The sequence below is a fragment of the Carex rostrata genome, chromosome 33, assembly GCF_964058835.1.
Source record: "Carex rostrata chromosome 33, lpCarRost1.2, whole genome shotgun sequence".
In the NCBI taxonomy this organism is placed as follows: Eukaryota; Viridiplantae; Streptophyta; class Magnoliopsida; order Poales; family Cyperaceae; genus Carex; species Carex rostrata.
This window is the reverse complement of record NC_135950.1, coordinates 3788129-3806142: the sequence shown is the minus strand read 5'-3', so window position 1 is coordinate 3806142 and position 18014 is coordinate 3788129. Positions and strand designations below refer to the sequence as shown.

Here is an 18014-nt window from a genome sequence, read left to right as displayed (position 1 = left end):
GAGTTTATCACGGGATAAAAAGTTTTGACAGATTTACTCAGGTGCTTTTATTTTATAAAAGGTAAAAAGAAGGAGCTTGACAGATTCCTTTCCTTTGTTTCGTTTAATAGAAAGGGAAACATCATATCATATCCAAATTAAATCTTTTGTTACAGCTTTTCTACATCAGATCCTATTATAAGTAACTGACGAGGTGGTCCCATTAACAGTTGCAGTAAACACATTTATAGTAACAAAATAAAATCAGATATATAATATATAAATTAACCAATAAAGTAATATACACGTAACATTAATGCATGAGAGCTATTGTACTTGCCTAAACATTTTAAAAAGTATTATAAATTGGATTAAAATATGAAATTGAGCATGTGTGTATTTTCAAAATTTAAATAATCATATACTTAGAATTTTTTTCTTAATGATTAAAATAATAGATTGTGTCAGTGGTGAACTTACCCTAAATAGTGGAAATAATATAATGTGATTTTGATTATTTGATAAAAATTGATGGAAGAAACTTTAACCATGATCTTCAATGGTATTTTAGGTTGAAATCGAATATTGCAACTTGTTTTTGTATTATCATTTATTATTCTAGCAATATTATTTATTGGAAATGCTGCATATTTTTCCAGCTTAAATAAAAGAAGGAAAAAAAATAATTAAGCCTTAATTTGATAACACGAACAAATCTTTAATCGAGGATGGTTCAAATGCCTCTATTTTTGTCTCCATCATATCTCTATTTTTTTATTTTTTTATTTTTTTAATAACATAATTTCAAAACTTATATGTTAAAAAAACTGTTAGATTTGATCTATATTATTTTCTCTATATGCACATAGCAAATTTATCACTTCTTAGTTTTGTTTTATATGAATTAATACGTTGAAAAGTCAACGTTCAAAATTTTTGTCAAATCAACGTATTTTTGCAAGCTCTTGAGTCTTGATACTAATTAATACAAAGTCAAATGTCATAATATTTTATATTTTATATTTCATATTCCGAAGAAAATGATATAAATTAAATCTAATAGTTTTATTTTAAAACAAATAAAAATAAATTGACCAATAGAGTAATATACACGTAACATTAATGAGAGCTAATGTAATTTTTTTAAATTTTTTTTTTTTTTTACTATGTACTTGCGCATTGTCCTTACATAAAATTTTTATTTATCAGTACGTTTAGACTAGTATACACGTAACATTAATGAGAGTAATATACACGTAAATTATAAAAAAAAATAGAATAATCATATACTTGGATTATTTTTATGATTAATACAATTTACTAGAGTCAATTGTAAAAATTGTGTCAGTGGTAAACTTACCTTACTAGTTTAATAATATATATAATGTTTTACAATCACTGAATAATTGAATATTGATGATTTTGATTATTAGAGAGAATATTATGAATATTGAAAGTTGTAGATAATTAAAATTATTTCATAATGATAGAAGTTAATAAATAATCTCAACCATGCATGTTGATGGAAGAAACTTTAACCATGATTTGAATTCAATGGTATTTTAGGTTGCAATAGAATATTAACTTGTTTTTGTATTATCATTTATTATTCTAGCAATATTCATTACTGGAAATGCTGCATGGTTGTGCATAGAGCGGTAAAAATGTGATGTGTTTATGCTGAACTGTGATTAACATATTGTGATTTTGATCTCGTGCTGTGACCAATTAAACATTATACACGTTCCGTTCCGTGCTGTGATTAAAATGTCGACGGGTTGTTACAGTACGCGAGTCACGCCGTGTCCAAACGTAATTGGTCACGTTTGATCACGCTTAACTACTTTTTTTTTTTTCATAATTTAGATTAGTTTATTCAAGATTCACCATTTGATCAAGATCTAACGATCCTAATTACACATGACCACCTATCGTTCAGTGACTAGATCTTTAACGTGACGTGTTGTACCGTGTCAAATTTTCAAAAAATAATCACAACATGCAACATACAAGTCACAGTAACAATCATACATATCATACTATTCGGTACTGTTCCGTGACGAAACCGACTCCGCCGTATCATTTTTTCCAAGTCTAATTTTGTAATTCATTTTTATTTTCCTTTCCTCTTACTCTTTTATCTCTCTTTCTTCACTTGATGTGTATCATACTCAAAGAAACATAATGATTGCTGTGATAAGGATGAATTGGAGAATTATGATGCGCCGTGGGATTAAAAAATTGTGGACTAAAGTTCCAGATAAGGGGCTCATTTTGTGTGATTTATTATTGGTCTAGGACTAGGAGAGTAGGAGGGTCCTAATTATTTATTTGTAAAATTATTGGTAGGCTTTGACGAATTCGTATCCTCTGCATTAACTCAAAAGAGAATCGTTTGAGGTACCGTCCGATCTGCTTTAAGATCCGTATAGACTAAAGCCACACCAATATTAAAAGACCACTGAATTATAATATATGGTCAGATTGACTCTGTTTGAAATTGGACGGTCGAGATGTATTAATTTAAAAGATGCTTTCTTGGGTTAATGCAGACGATGGGATCCACAGAGCGGGTCCCACAAGCAAGCAGCATATATGCATGCTTATTGTAACCTCTGGTTCATATTAAATTCTTAGTAGGATTCATTTTGCAAGTGTCACATACCCTGTATAATTGATGTAATCAATATTAATTAGAATATCATAATTAAATCCATAATCTATCACTGATTGAGTGCTTCAGTGTGGCGCTACATGTAATGGAATGGCTCAATGGCATGATGATTTCAGCACATGCATTTCATAGTGGAATGCAAAAGTTTGTTTTAGATCTATTCAAAGCATCCCAATTTCAATTTGTGTATGAATGCTATAAATTGCATTCACTAAAACTTTAATTGTTTAAGTTATTACTTTTTTGCCCCAAAATGCTAGTGCAAATGACACAGTTGTCCAAGTTATTACTAGAATATTTTTTTAATTGTTTAAAAGTTTCAAAAACTAAAAACTATGAATTTTTGGCGAACTAAAGTTGAAATTTAAATTTTAATAATCCCAAGTTATCACCAAATAAAATCAGAAGTTATTTTTGAATCCAATTTAATCTAGTACTTTTGTTTAATCAAAGTTATGCCACATAAATTTAAACAGTCAATTCAAACACAGAAAAATTTTCATGTGAAAATATATTTGAAGATCAAATTTAACATGGTTTTTTTTACATAGTTTTTAATCATTTATAATCTCTCTGCCTAATGTTATAAAAAGGAAAACAGTTAACCCGGACCCATAAAAATATCCAAGCAACTAAAAAAAGGACTAAAAAGGAAACCTCTTTTTATCTCTTTTATTACATTTCCTCATGACCTCCCACAGAAATTGTGTACTATATACACAGATATGTCTTTGTACTATATATTTGAATAGAACCAAAAAAAAGAAAAGAAAATACAAAAACAGATACCCTTTCCTTGTCCAGTTGTCCTACTTGATAAAACCAAAACCAAAAAAAAAAAAGAAAAAGAAAAAAAAGAAGGGGTGTGTGTGGCTGGACCGCTGGATATAAAAAAAGAATACAGTTGGAATGCATAGAGATATAGTTGATTGATTGTAAGATTGGTGCTGAGTGGACCTCACCCATGTGCTCCTTTGGTATTTGGTATTAGTCAATTTCTATATTCCTCTCCTCTGACCTCTATTATTAAGCATTCACTGTCCCCTTATCATTTCTCTTTTATTTTGAGATAGGAGTAGCATTGGATCTACTTTTAGGTCCAATTAGCTCTAATATCATACGATTATCATTTAGATCTATGCGCACAGAAATTGATACAGACACTTACCGGTTTTAATGTGTAGCGCACGAATCTTGATGCAATCGGATGGTCATTGCACCCGTCGAACCAAAGTAGGTCTGATGGGCATCGGACATGCTCTGAATTCTTTTATTTTATATTAAATGCCAAAAAAAAAAAAATCATGACAGAATTAAGGGTATGGACACTTTTCCTGAGCTAAAATGTAGTATAATTTTGGCCAATCAAAGCTTACAAAACCAATAAAAAGTAATTACCATACATGGGTGCAATACCAGTACACTAACACAGAAAAGGAAAAAAAAATCAGACAAGTCAACCCAAGAGATGCTTCTTCCTGTGCAGTGAATTGGTGTTATCTCCACTGACACTGTGCATGGAGAATTGGAAACAACTAGCAACAACCAGGTTTGATTGGTTGTGTTTAGTCTTTATCATCTGAGAGACCTTGTCAGTTGTCACTAATAATCCACATTGCAACTGTACCATCTACTGGTATACAAAATAAATTTTAAGAAATGGGCCCAATGTACAAGTATCAGGAGCATGAACAATTTAAAGAAATTTAGATTCTCTATGGATATATAGCAACACCACACTTTATATTTATTCTGATAAAAGAAACACATAAACAAGAAATTCAAATAATACATTTTTACTTACCCAAATAATGAATCTTTGTTATGATACTTTTGGTATACATGCAAATAGGAAAGTACTAAAATAAGCACAAGATTTTTAAATTATGCATTTCAATCTATTAAAAGAACAAAAAGCAATTGGAAGAAAATTTTCAAACTGGCTTTTTCATGCCTTTTGAAACAAATTGTCAAGTCCTTTACTCTTTTTCTTCCTTCAAATTTGTCAAACCTCAATACTGATTGATGAAACGGTTGCTTTCAATTTGCTTTAAGGTACAAATTTCGCATGTAGATTATTAGGATTGAATTGGGGGCAGTTGAAAAAGATGGATGAACAACTAATTATCAAAAGGTGGTTATCTTTTTCTAGATCTTAAACAACACTTTGGCTATCTTTTTCAAGAGGAAAAAGAATCCACATTGCAACTGTACCATCTACTGGTATACAAAATAAATTTTAAGAAATGGGCTCAATGCACAAGTATCAGAAACATGAACAATTTTAAGAAATTTAGATTCTCTATGGATATATAGCAACAGCATACTTTATATTTATTCTGAACAAGAAATTCAAATAATAAATTTTTCCTTGCCCAAATAATGAATCTTTGTTATGATACTTTTCAAACTGGCTTTTTAATGCCTTTTGAAACAAACTGTCAAGTCATTTACTCTTTTTCTTCCTTCAAATTTGACAAACACAACTCCAAATTGATGAAACGATTGCTTTTAATTCACTTTAAGGTACACATTTTTGCATTGAAAAAATTGCAACCATAGAGCATGCATGCATGTAGATTATTAGGATTGAATTGGGGACAATTGAAAAAGATGGATGAACAGACTAATAAAAAGGTGGTTATATTTTTCTAGATCTTAAAACCAACACTTTTGCTGTCTTTTTCAAGAAGAAAAATAATCTGTATCACTTGTTTAGATCTACCCACTTCTACCAGATCTTTTTCTTTTAGAAAGAGCACAATTGCAAAAATCAAAGTAGCATTTCACAGTTTCAGATATGGTACTTCAATAGATGGTTTCTTCCTTTTTATCAAGTAGGAACTTAGCTGGATTTCACTTGCAAAGAAATTAGACAAGAAGATGAATTTTACTTTCAAGAATTAACATATTTGTAGTCAATTATAAAGATTTCACTTGCAACACAAACCAACTGCCCAGTTCCAGTCGGCCCACTAAATTTAGCCCAAATCAGAGAAATCGAAGTCTCGAGTAGAGAAATCAGGTCGAATTCGGTCGAATCCATATCCTCGACTCTCTGAGGGAACAGAATATTTCTGCTTATAAAATAACCGTCCGATCAGAATCCTGGCCAATCCGACCCGAGGTGAACTACACAGGCCTCTTTAACATTCGTGCGGATTCTGATCGAACAGTCCAGATCTAAACCCAAATATTCATTTACCTTAGGTGATTGTTACTAATTCGATCAGGTCGGCCTCGGAGAAAAGAGAAAAGAGAAAAGGTGGAGACGGCCAGACTGATGTGCAATGCATGAAAGAAGAGGAGAGGAGGAGAAGAAATGCAACTGACCAGGTCCAGTCGGCACAGCCCAGACCGGCCCACTAAATTTAGCCCAAATCAGAGAAATAGGAGTCTCGAGTAGAGAAATCAGGTCGAATTCTGATCGAATCCATATTCGCCGATTCTCTGAGGTAGCATAATATTTCTGTTTATAAATGAACCGTCCGATCAGAATCCGGGCCAATCTTACCCTAGGTGTACTGCACGGAACTCTTAAATATTCGTGCGGATTCTGATCGAACAGTTAAGATCTAAACATAAATAATCTGTTACCTTAGGTGATAGATACTAATTCGATCAGGTCGGCCTCGGAGAAAAGAGAAAAGGGGGAGACGAGCTCAACTCAACTTGTCATCGGAAACTGGAGAGGAGGAGAATGAAGGACAGAATAGGCGGTAGTCGTGGCAGAGGTAGGGGTAAGGGTAGGGGTACACCAGACCCCTCGTCGGCCTCTACGCCGTCGACACCGACAGTGGGATCTGTGGGGGCGCGGAGGGCTTGCGAATCATGCGAGGCGGCGCCAGGGATGCCATTCTGCCGTGTGGAATGGTCCTTCCTCTGCTCCTCTTGTGGCCCCACTGTCCACCGCAACAGCTGGATTGTCGCTGTGCCTCCTTTTGGTGCCTCTCCTCCTGCTGCTGCTGCTACTGGTACTGATCCCTCTCAACAGCCTCCCCCTTACTTGTTCCCTCCTTACATGCAAATGCCTCCTATGCATACACCGCCTTACCAAATGCCAATGCCTATGCATCCTCCAAACCCTAATACCACTAACACTGCGATCAAAAGGAAGCGTCGCCGCTTACATGCCTCCTCCTCCTCCAAGGAACAGATACCAGGTCCTGTTCATGCTCCTCCTGATACTGATACTGACCCTGAAATTGCTCCTCCTACAAGGTATAGCCAGCTATTCAATTCAATCCAATAAATGTCACTCAAATTCATATTCTAACTCAACCCAATATCCTCTCCATCTATATATCTATATATAACATGTGGAGGGCTCAAATGCCTTATTGGTTTCGTGCCCCAATCATACCCCGCGTCCTTATTTATGATTTCAAAATTCAAAGATATGATCCAAACCGTCCAATGTGATATCCATATTAAAATGTGTTTGGAGCAGTGTTGTAAATAACAGCATGCAGTTATCGGATGGATAGGGTACCGCCAAACGATTAATCGGGAATAATCGGTCATAATTGGAAAGAATCGGCCAATTAATTGGGAAAATCCATATCGGTTTGGTTACTTCCAATGACTAATCGGCCGATTAATCTGCCTAAATGAATATTTTTTACAACACTGGTTTGGAGACCAAATTTTATATTTTTTGGAAACTTTTTACTATTTTTTTAGATAGTTACAAAACCACTGTTTTTGGATGGTCCAATTATTTTTGAAAAACAGTGATTTTGTACCTATCTAAAAAAAATAGCAAAAAAATTTCAGAAAATATAAATTTTGGTCTCCAAGCATATTTTAATATGCTGATCATGTTGGACTGTTTGGATCGCCTACTTGGATTTTAAAAATAGGATATGGACATGGGTTATGTTTGGGGCACGAAACCAATGGAGCATTTGAGCCCTCATATAACATAATATTATTCAAAATTTTGTTTCCTTTTTACAAATGACATGACTGACATTGGAAACGTATATAGTGAATTGCATCCCGGAGTTGAACACACAATAACTGCTGATATTCCAGAATCCATTGAAGATGAGGTTCAAGTGGATACAATAGAAAACCTCGCTGCTGAAATGGAGCCGCCCCCTCCTGAATTAGATGAAATTGAACAAGTAATTGAAGCACAAGGGGAGCACTGATGAATTCTCGCTGTGTTAAATGTGTTTGTTCTTCTGGCCTTTGTACAATAGAACCTTTTAGGATTAGTTTTAGGATTAGTTTCTGTGTTAAGAAAGTAAACTATTCCTTTTATGGTTGGGTTGATAAGAAAAATGTCATGCTTTATTTCTGTGTTGTTCAGTGCTGCATTTGTTTTGGTTCCTCTTTGATGTGGTTGAAGTATCCTGGTTACAACTGAATTTTGTCTATTTGCAAAGTAAGCTAGTATTAACTACTGACAGATACCTCAACTTTGCCTGGATCTGATCTGATGCACTCCATACCTTTCCTCACTGGTGCTGTAATCGGTTGTTCATTCTCTGTAGTCTGTACCTTGTTCTTTAGCAGTAGACTTATATTGGTGTTGGTCAATTTTGGTAGCACCTTAATTACCTCTAATCAGTATAATTTATAACATTGTGTGCTTCTTGTTATGTGTTGTTCCTCACTCGTCAAGTGGAGCCCAATATAGTATGTACAAATTGGATGAATTTAGAAAAGAAGAAATGAGCAACTGCTGGAATAGCTAGAGAAAGATGCATGTTCTGTGCATGGAGTTAAATCAAGCAAGAGTTGGTCTGAAGTCAGTACTCCAACTGAGATGAGCTGATGAGATAACTGGTCCAGCAATTGATGTGCTACCAGCCTCTATGATTGCATTCAAATTTGGATGGTACTGATGGAAGGTTGTTTTTTCATTACCTTTCTTTATCTCTTTTTCTTTTTCCTTGTTTTATTTTATATCTAGGATTGGGTGTGTTGTGTTATATAATTCATGTGTGCTGTGGAACCGAGTGGCTTCATCCTTGCTCTATACAAGTGCAAAAAAATACTAAGTTAAATGAACCAGAGATATAGCAATTCAATCGAACAAATACAGAATCTCAATGTATGAAATGGGGCATATTTAGCAACATTACAAGTATAAGAAGCAATCTATGGATACAAATATTTGAAAGAAAAAAGCATAGTAAAAATTAACCCAATAATATCTTAACCGAAAAATAATAGTTGCATTACACAGTATAGTTCCGAAGGCGTTCGATGAAACCATCTAGGTGCTTTTCATGAGAATCTTTGTCTGTGAATATGGGTTGAATCTGCTCTGCATTGCGTCGAATCAACTTTCCCTCTTCTTCGACCATGACATGACGAATGACTCTCGCCACCCCTTCTCGATCAAAGTTCCCAGTTTCGGCATCTCTTGGCAATTCAACCCCAACCCCTCTTTCCTCTAACACTCGCGCAATCAATCCTTGATCAATGATCAATGGTAGCATGATCAAAGGATGGCCAAACTGCAAGCTTTCAATTACTGAACTCGGGCCACAATGCGTCAAGAAACCGCCTACCGATGCATGAGCTAAGATCCTCATTTGCGGGACCCAACCCACTGCAACATGACCGGATCCCCTTATGCGCTCCTGAAAACCGTCCGGTAACATGTCGGTAGGGGCACCACTCCTGCCAGCCGGATTCTTGAGTGCCCAAAGGAAAGGTACTGCAGATTTCTCCAGGCCAAAAGCTAGTTCGTGGAGTAGCTCGGTGCTCACAACAGCCTCGCTTCCAAAAGCAATGTAAAGAACAGATTTGGGGGGATGTTTGTTCAACCAATCCATCATGTCAAATTCAAGCTCGACGCCTCTGCTCTCTCCAGCCGAACTAATATCTTCAGAAGGAGGCGGTAAAAGACCAACTGGCACCACGTCTTTCTTGTAAAGCTCAACAAAGAGAGATAACCACTTGGACTCGAGCTCAAAACATGTCCTCACGCAGACGAAATTGCTTCCCATGATGGTGGAACGCACACGCTGAACAATACTAATGCCTGATTTGTTTTCCTTGCTGCCCATCACAATCCACCGAGCCTCATGGGGGCGAAATGCAAGGTTGGAAGGAAACGGGATCCAACTTGGTGGCACTGTGAAATGTTCAATCGCAGTCCTTGACTCCTCACTGGTGTTTTCTGAAGGGGAATCCAAGAAGACCCGGGAAGAAGCTGGGCTGACAGAGAAAAGAGCACAGGGAACACAAAAGACTTGGGCAATTTTTGGAAGCCAGTAGTGGTGCACATCCATGATGACCCAATCGGGTTTTGTTCTTTGGTTGGAGCAAGCCGATTCGAGGAAGGCCGAGAAAGGAGTGTTTAGACCGTCGAATGCCTTTTCAAGAAATGGCACCTGATCTTGCGGGATGTCACTGGTTGATTCGGCAGTCTCTGGCAAGGGTTTGATGTGGGGAAGCGTTAATGGCACAAAGGTTATCAGTGATGATAAGTGAGACGGGATGCGTGGGAGGCGTTGGATGTTTCTTGGAGTGGAGATGAATGTAATGCAGTGGCCCCGCGCAGCCAGTGACTTGGATAGCTCAAGAAACGGGTGCATATGGCCGAAGGCCAACCATGGAAACAACACAAGGCGAAGGGAACCAGAGTCAGAGCCGGGCTCCATGATCGATTGCTGCTGGGAAGGGAGAGCTGAATTCAGTCTCAATTTCTTTTAGGAGAAATTTTGTTGCAGCTCTGGTTATGCTCTCTATCAATGCTTACAATACCAGTACATTGACGCATTAAAGGATTCTTTCCTCTTGAAACCAACCGCATTGAATTAGGTAAGATCTAAAAAGGGGGACCACCTTTTGATTAGTTTGTTAGCCTCTCTTTTCAATTGCTTTCAATCCAGACCTAATCAGCATCCCTGCTATATGGCTGCATTATTCTCAATCTAAAATTAATATTTCTAAACCAAAAGCAATCGTTTCAACTGCTAGTACTAGTAGTGAGCCCATTAAAGCATGGGCCGTAATTTGAAAAATTGCTTTTTGAGAGCCCAATCATCTACTTTTACATTTCAACTAACATTTTTTGAAAGATACATTTTGTTCAACAGATAAAATGCATCAAAGAACAGTTCTGTTCTCTTGCCTATATGTTTGTTGTATTTCACTATATATAGTCTAGTCAATATTCACCAGGATCATATTTTCCAAATGAGATATTATGAATTTCAAATCAGGTAATCTACATCTAAACTGGCACAAAAAGAAAAATTATATGTCCAATTCAAACAATACAAATTCATCAGTAAGGTGAACTCTTAGAACTTGAGCTAAAAACCAAAACCTTCTCACTAATACCAGAGAATAATTCCCTTGAACCGGTAGCCCTTCGGATTAAAGAAGACATGTTTCTATCTAGGCTTTGCTTCACCATTTGTTTAACAGACTTGCCGTTATCTTTTGTGTTTCCATTGCCGGCTGAATTAAGCTCCGAAATTGAAACAGTACTCTCCATTCGAGGACCGGAATGGACGCATCCCTTCTGCGGGCCCTCATTTTTGTACCATTCGAGAATTTTTAGTGCTCTCTTTTGCGCAAGAGGACTCCCTAACAAGGCTAGTTGTAGTAACACTTGAACTATGCCGCACTCGTGCATCTTTCGTCTTTGTTCGTTGTTACCATGCGCAAGAACCATGACCAAGTAAGAAGCAAGCTCTTGGCATCTAGGGTTTTCTTCTTGTGACATGATCTCTATTAAGGTTTTTGGCACCATTGGATGATTTTCTATTCCTCTTTTGCCCTCCACAGATAGTATCAAGTTACTAAGTACAGATAATGCTTCTTCGGAGGTCGCTTTCTCTAATGCGAGAATTACGAATGCATCAATTGCACCATTAGAAACCATCGATTTGATATTTTCTAGTCGTAGTGAGAAGTTGTACAAAGTTTCGAGGCATGTCAGCCGGGTACATAAAGGGGTTTCTTTCGAGTTGAGGGTACTTATCAGAAATGGGAGAATATGTCGAGGGGTGAAATGGAAATTTGTTTTGGCTAATGAAGAGATTGATAAGAGGAGGAGAGGGAGTTCTTGTCTCCTTGAGAATTCCTTGTTGTTTATGAGTTGTTGCAATTTTGACAGGAGGCCTGCTGTTACCATCAGCACTTTAGTCCTGAAATTGATCAAAAAATTTATAATTAACAACAATTAACTTTACTAAAAGAAATAACTTATAATTAAAATCGGTATTGTCAAATATGAAAACTAAGATATTATATCTTTAAAAGGAAAAAAATGGATAGACATTAAATATAAACAATAGAGATATTGATTTTGTTAAACAATACTGCTATTTAATAAAGAATTCTAAATAAAAAAATGGTTTTTAAATTTGTTTTCACTACATTGAAAAATATTAGAAGTTCTTAATTTGGGGAATTTCACGTATACCCCTCAAAAACTTCAAAATTACGTATTTTCCCCTTTAAATTTTGAAATTACATATTCCCCCCTCTAAACTTCAAAAACTCACAAATTTACCTATTTTATTGTCTTTTATATTAAAACTCATTCTAAATTTTTAAAATATCCATTTTACCCTTATTAAAAGCATAAAACGCACATTAGACTCAAATTTGAATCTGAAGGGTTCCTCTACCATCCGATTAGTGCGCATTGCATTAAGATTTCTGCGTGTCGCTTCAATATACGTGTGTTCGCTTCAAGATTTGTGTGGATCTAACTCACAGATCTTAAAGCAATTTTGATCCGCGAGTATCGCATTAAGATTTGTGCACATCACTTCAATATTCGTGAGTGTTCACTTCAAGTTACGTGCTGATCTAGCACACACAGATCTTAAAGCAGTTCAAATGGTAAAGGAACCCTTCAGATTCAATTTGGGTCCGATGGATTTTTTATGCTTTTAATTAATAAAGGGTAAAATGGATATTTTGTAAATTTAGAATGAGTTTTAATATAAAGACAATAAGATGGGTAAATTTGTGAGTTTTTGACGTTTAGAGTGGGAAATATGTAATTTCAAAGTTTAGACAGAGATACATAATTTTGAAGTTTTTGAGGGGTATACATCAAGTTCGCCCTTAAATTAATTAGATGGAGTTTAAATTAAAAAATTTCATTGCTTTGTAATTTTTAGGATGTGGGGTAATGTTAAATTGGCGCTATCTTTCCACAATGATAACTTCACAGATAAATTTTTGGTTAGGTACATTGCAAAGTCAAGTGCTTTGAAAATTTTGAGGCCCATCTCTTTTTGCCTTTTGCTTATCTGTGTAATATGCTTTAAATTCTTTCTGCAACTTTTGTACTATCATAAGTTCCAATTATTAAAATTTGACTTTTACATTTTATGGGCACCATTCACCAAATATTGTTACCTTCTACTGCTAATAACAATATTTTGGTCCGATGCCAAAAGCATCACTTTAGCAGTTGGAAAAAAAGTTGTTCACCATATAAAATTATTGTTTTGCACTTTTTGCAATAAGAAAGTATTATTGTGCTATGTTAAAAATTATCAATAACAATAAGTTAGTTTATTTCCTCTAGAATACTACATATTGAATTAAATTTCAATCTTTGATTCTAAGTAGCTCAGTAAATTGATTATATAATGAATTTATAGAATACCATTTTTTATTATTTAGGAATTTTTTTAAATTTTTTTATGATTTACAAAAGATAGCAAAAAATTGTCAAAAATATTAACAATTTATTTTTCATAAATCATAAAAAATAATAATTCTTTTCAAAAATAGTAAAAATTGGTATTCTACAAATTCATTATATATCCAATTTACTGAGCTACTTAAATCGAAGTTTGAAATTTATAAGATAAATTTTTGAAACAATAGTACGGAAAACCTTATGCCATCTATAACACCTAAACCTTACTCATGAGTTGATTTAATTTATACTTTTTAAATTCTAAGTTCAATCCATTTGTGGTTCCCACAAAACCAAGAAAGGAAGAAAAACTGTACAAAACAGAGAAAAGGATTGGCCTAACTGTACCAAACGAATAGAAAAAAGGAAAGTATCTAACTAAATCCCGGGTCAATATTTCTGTCATATAATTCTCTGGGTCAATTATCAATAGTTTGTCGCTTGTCAAATTTTCCAACCCAAATGTCAGAGCACTGAGAAAAAAAGGAATAGGCCTAATTTATTGTACCAAATTCAAAGACAAACAGACCTGGAATTTTGAAATCTGATCTGAGACAAATCAAGGCAAAGTCAAATTGTAATTACTTACCTTATATTAAATTATAATATGAACCAGATATTTCCTGCTGAGTGGTTGTGTACTTGTTTTAATAGGCATTTATAGAATGTATTGTTTAAACAAAAAAAATATAATAATATTTGTAACTAAAGCATGCCTTATGTAGTTATATTACATTGTATTTTCTGTAAATAGTAATCTTTTGTTGATATATTTTATGCAGATTATAAATCTTATATGTGTTATATGGTACTATTTGGACTTTGATTTTTATGTTATCTATTGTAGCTTTTAATAATAACTAAGTTTTAAATTTGCAACATCTCACTCTGAGGACAATACACTTGCTAAACATGATTCTAAAAACAATACTGAAATTTTTTATTTACCTAGATTTAAACATAAAACAGTTTATGGAATATAATATTGCAATTCAGGTTGCATTACTGATTAATTGGTGAGGCAGCAGATTCAAGAAAAAAATAAATATCTTCTACAGGAAAGGGGGTTTAATTCAGCAAAAAGTCAAGCAATTAAATTATAAGTCTATAATTAATTAAAAAATTACATATTTCACAAGAACAAAAATGTCACAAATCATTATTGAATATTGAAATACTCTCTAAGGATTTCACAGAAACATTTATTGCCATAAAGTAAAAAAACCACTATAAGAGCTTTTATTTTATTTTTAATTTCTACATTGCCACTTTTCAAGAAGTTTTTTTTTCTACATTGTATGTGTCTGAGCATACCATGGACAAATTATAAACATTTTCAATCCTAATTAGAGCTATATTTACCTAAATAACATATATATGCACATATGAATATGTACTGAGAAAAAAGTTTTCTTCAAATAAGAAAAGAAAGAGAAAAATGTTAAAATTATCTTTAATAGTTAGTAGTAGCTAGTTACTTACCTAAAGGTTCCTTTAGCGAGCTCGATCAAGGCATCGACGGCTGCGATCCTTCCAGATAAGCCATCCCCATGATCTTGGCCGTCGGTTAACATTCTAACAAGCGATTGCACAATTCCCAACTCGGCCATTATTCTCTTTACACATCCTCCTTCATCAGCCATTGCAAGCCTCTTTATCTCTTTCGCCGCCTTCTCCTTCTCCTCGTATGAACCGAAGTTCAGTTGTTTTGCTGATCTCTGTATAGAAATCATATCTATTTCTCTGTTTTGCTCTTGATTTTGATTTTGTTGTTTATCCATCTTGTTTTGACTAATGAAATGGTGAGAGAGAAGGTCTCTAGTGGTTATATGTTCTGTGGAGGGAAATGAATCAGACATGTTTGTTCCCTGTTTTGCATAAACCTGATTTGTGTATTTAGTAGATATAGATATAGATATTTATATGTGGTTAGTTATACTAGCCGTGGAATACTGGGCAGATAGAGAAGGACATGGATGACAATGTAAGAGACTAAGAGAGAGAAGGTGCAACAAAGGATCCAAATCTTTTAGTGGTCAACTTGTAGCTTTCTATGTGGCGAGTTAGATCATTGTGAAATATGAAGATTAAATACATATAAAGTTAATCATATACAATTTTCTTACCGACGATGAGAGTCACAGTATCGTGACATTTTATTCTAAATTGTATAAAAAATTATACATAAATACAAAAAAAAGAGAATGGGCTCAATTAAGTCCCATTCATCCTTCTTCAATCTGCCCCTGATAGTAATGAACTATAATTGCATCATTTATTGTTGTTTATTTATGACATCATTTTTTATTAAAATCTTCGCAAAGGCTGCCATGTCATGAGGGGAATTCAATTTTTGATCTTTTGAAAACCAACAATTTTATAATTTTTTTTTTCTAATTAACTGTGTTACTGTGACTTTTTTCTAGCCAACTGTGCTACCTTCCTTTTTTCAAATTATGACATCGTTTGGATTTCCAATTTTGTTTCCTAGACGGCTGTGATTTCTGTGGTACAAAGAATTTGAACGGCTATCATTTGAGTGCCACAAAGAATCTGAAGGAATGATCCACTATATTTAATATATAGTGTAAATATATATATGATATTGAGATCAGATAGAGATAACTCAGATAAGCGAATAAGCGGGCGGCGGCACCTTTTTTTAGTCCGTACGGCAAGAGCAGATTAGGAATAATACAACGTTAAACCTTCCTGACGTGTATGCCACTAATTCAGATTAGCTGCCATTTAGCATTACTTATGTTTCCTCTTAGGGTGGTTCAACCGGATACCGATCTGGTTTGGTTCTTTAAAAGGATTGTTTTTGCAATTGAACTAGTCAAAATCCGGTTTTCTATTGGTTTCTATTAAAAAACCGGCAACCATGTAGAAAAAAAAACGGATATAAACAACTATTTGGTTCCTCTTTCCTTTGATGGTCCGTGCTAGAGGTGGCAAAGAGCTGGCTCGGTCTGAGTTAGGTTATAACTCAGCTTATTAATTATGAATCGAGCTATAGTCTAGTGAGCTGAATCTAGGATATCCGAGCTAAAATCTTAACTTGACATCGTGATAAGCCAGTCCAAGTTAGCTCGTGAGTTGACGAGCTGGCTCGCTGGATTTGGCTAGATCTTGTTTTAAGAATAAAATGAATTCTACAAATTTTTTGGATTGAACTGAACTGAGCTTGACATGATAAATACACATTAATTCATACAAATTTACAAATTGATGCCTAGCCGAGTTCGTTCGCGAGTTGGCGAGCAAACTAGACCTGAGCTTGAACTCTTTAATTTTAAACCGAACTAGTGGCGAGCTGGCTCGTTAACATCTCGGTTCAATAACAAACGAGTTGTTAGCGAACGAGTCTGGTACGAGTCACAATCGACCCACAAATTACGAGTTTTAAGAGATGAGTTCGAATTGCGAAAAAATTTAGAGCAACAGATTCGAATCGAACGATCCCGATCCAAAATTCAAAAATTGAGTTACTTTAAGAGATCCAGACCTGAGAGGGGCAGGTGGAGGGGGGCTAAACAGTGACCAAATGCACAGGAGACGCTGCTATTTCTCTCATTGTTTACTATTTTCTCTCTTTTCAGTTACACATTGGATGTTTTATGACTGCTGTTATGTAAACTTTTATGTTTCTTCCAATTATTAAGATTACTTTTAGAAGATATAATAAAAAAAAGCCGGGGCCTCCTCTCCAATAACAAAAAAAATTGAAACAAGCTCCACCTTTCAAGGCTCAAGATTTAAAAATTCAATGGTCTGAATATAGCGATTTTATTAAATACTTAATAAATAGTAAAAAAATTCAAAAAATATAAAATTTGATCTGCAAGCACATTTTAATATATCTATTATGTTGAACGGTTTGAATCGACTGTTTGGATTTTGAAAACTTTGAAAATAGAGAGTGTAATTCAGTGTCACCAAAAAAGATGTAATTGGATCCCTCCTCATAAAAATATATCTTTTTCATAAAAAATATGTAAAATATGTAAAAATATCATCATTTTTGTACATATATAATCTGAGTTATAATTGGTATATAATTATTTAAAAAATCAACTATCAAATTGATTGACCCAATAGTTCAATCAGTGAACCGTTGACATGAAACTTTACTTAGTTGACATCCAGTCTGCTAAATTAAGGTTGAATATATATTGTCACAACCAAAATTTTAGAAATAAAATATCAGCCTTTAATTTAATGATAAAAGCTAACATATTATTTCTATAAAAAACCAATGAGATGTGAATAAATTAAAGGTTATATATATATACTAGTATCATACCCGTGCGTTGCAACAGGGACATATTATAAGAAACAAATATATCAATGAAAATATAATTATTTAAAAATTAAAACACATGTTAATAGAAAATTTATATGATTATGTATTTTTAATTAACTTTAATCGTGACCTATGATAACAATTTGATGATGTAATGATTTTTTATTTTTAAGTACCAATGATATCAAGTAATAGCTCGATTCGAATCTAATATCAAATATTATACAACAATTCAATATCAACATATAATATGATATCAAAAAACATAAATAAAAAGTGTTATCGTGTGTATGTACAAGATATACACACACACACATTATAAGAAAAATATATATTTACACACACGTTCCAATTTATATTCTTCTTTGTTTCCAATTTAGAACACACACACACACACATTGATATATTATATATCG

At 34.1% G+C, this 18014-nt stretch overlaps 2 protein-coding genes and 1 pseudogene across 2 annotated transcripts; 1 reads left to right on the top strand and 2 right to left on the bottom strand.

The window, feature by feature from the left end:
• Positions 1 to 6292: 6292 nt before the first annotated feature.
• Positions 6293 to 8068, top strand: LOC144548546 (uncharacterized). The gene is made up of 2 exons (XM_078297241.1): positions 6293 to 6874; positions 7644 to 8068. Exons 1-2 carry the CDS (start codon positions 6354 to 6356, stop codon positions 7807 to 7809), a joined length of 687 nt encoding a protein of 228 aa, XP_078153367.1. The 5' UTR covers positions 6293 to 6353; the 3' UTR covers positions 7810 to 8068.
• A 658-nt stretch (positions 8069 to 8726) lies between these two features.
• Positions 8727 to 10486, bottom strand: LOC144548581 (putative UDP-rhamnose:rhamnosyltransferase 1 pseudogene; annotated as a pseudogene).
• A 315-nt stretch (positions 10487 to 10801) lies between these two features.
• On the bottom strand, positions 10802 to 15236 carry LOC144548582 (ARM repeat superfamily protein). Its single transcript, XM_078297285.1, has 2 exons — positions 14775 to 15236; positions 10802 to 11775 (listed from the first exon to the last, which is right to left on the bottom strand). The coding sequence occupies exons 1-2, from the start codon at positions 15149 to 15151 to the stop codon at positions 10908 to 10910; spliced, it is 1245 nt and encodes a 414-aa protein (XP_078153411.1). The 5' UTR covers positions 15152 to 15236; the 3' UTR covers positions 10802 to 10907.
• Positions 15237 to 18014: the final 2778 nt, after the last annotated feature.

Bases quoted from the DNA above. Each gene is read 5' to 3' on its own strand.
- LOC144548582 (XM_078297285.1), bottom strand. From the start codon at position 15,151: ATGTCTGATTCATTTCCCTCCACAGAACATATAACCACTAGAGACCTT. The intron at 11,776-14,774 runs GTAAGTAACTAG...GATCAATTTCAG, and splicing joins CTCGCTAAAGGAACCTTTAG to GACTAAAGTGCTGATGGTAA.
- LOC144548546 (XM_078297241.1), top strand. From the start codon at position 6,354: ATGAAGGACAGAATAGGCGGTAGTCGTGGCAGAGGTAGGGGTAAGGGT. The intron at 6,875-7,643 runs GTATAGCCAGCT...AAACGTATATAG, and splicing joins GAAATTGCTCCTCCTACAAG to TGAATTGCATCCCGGAGTTG.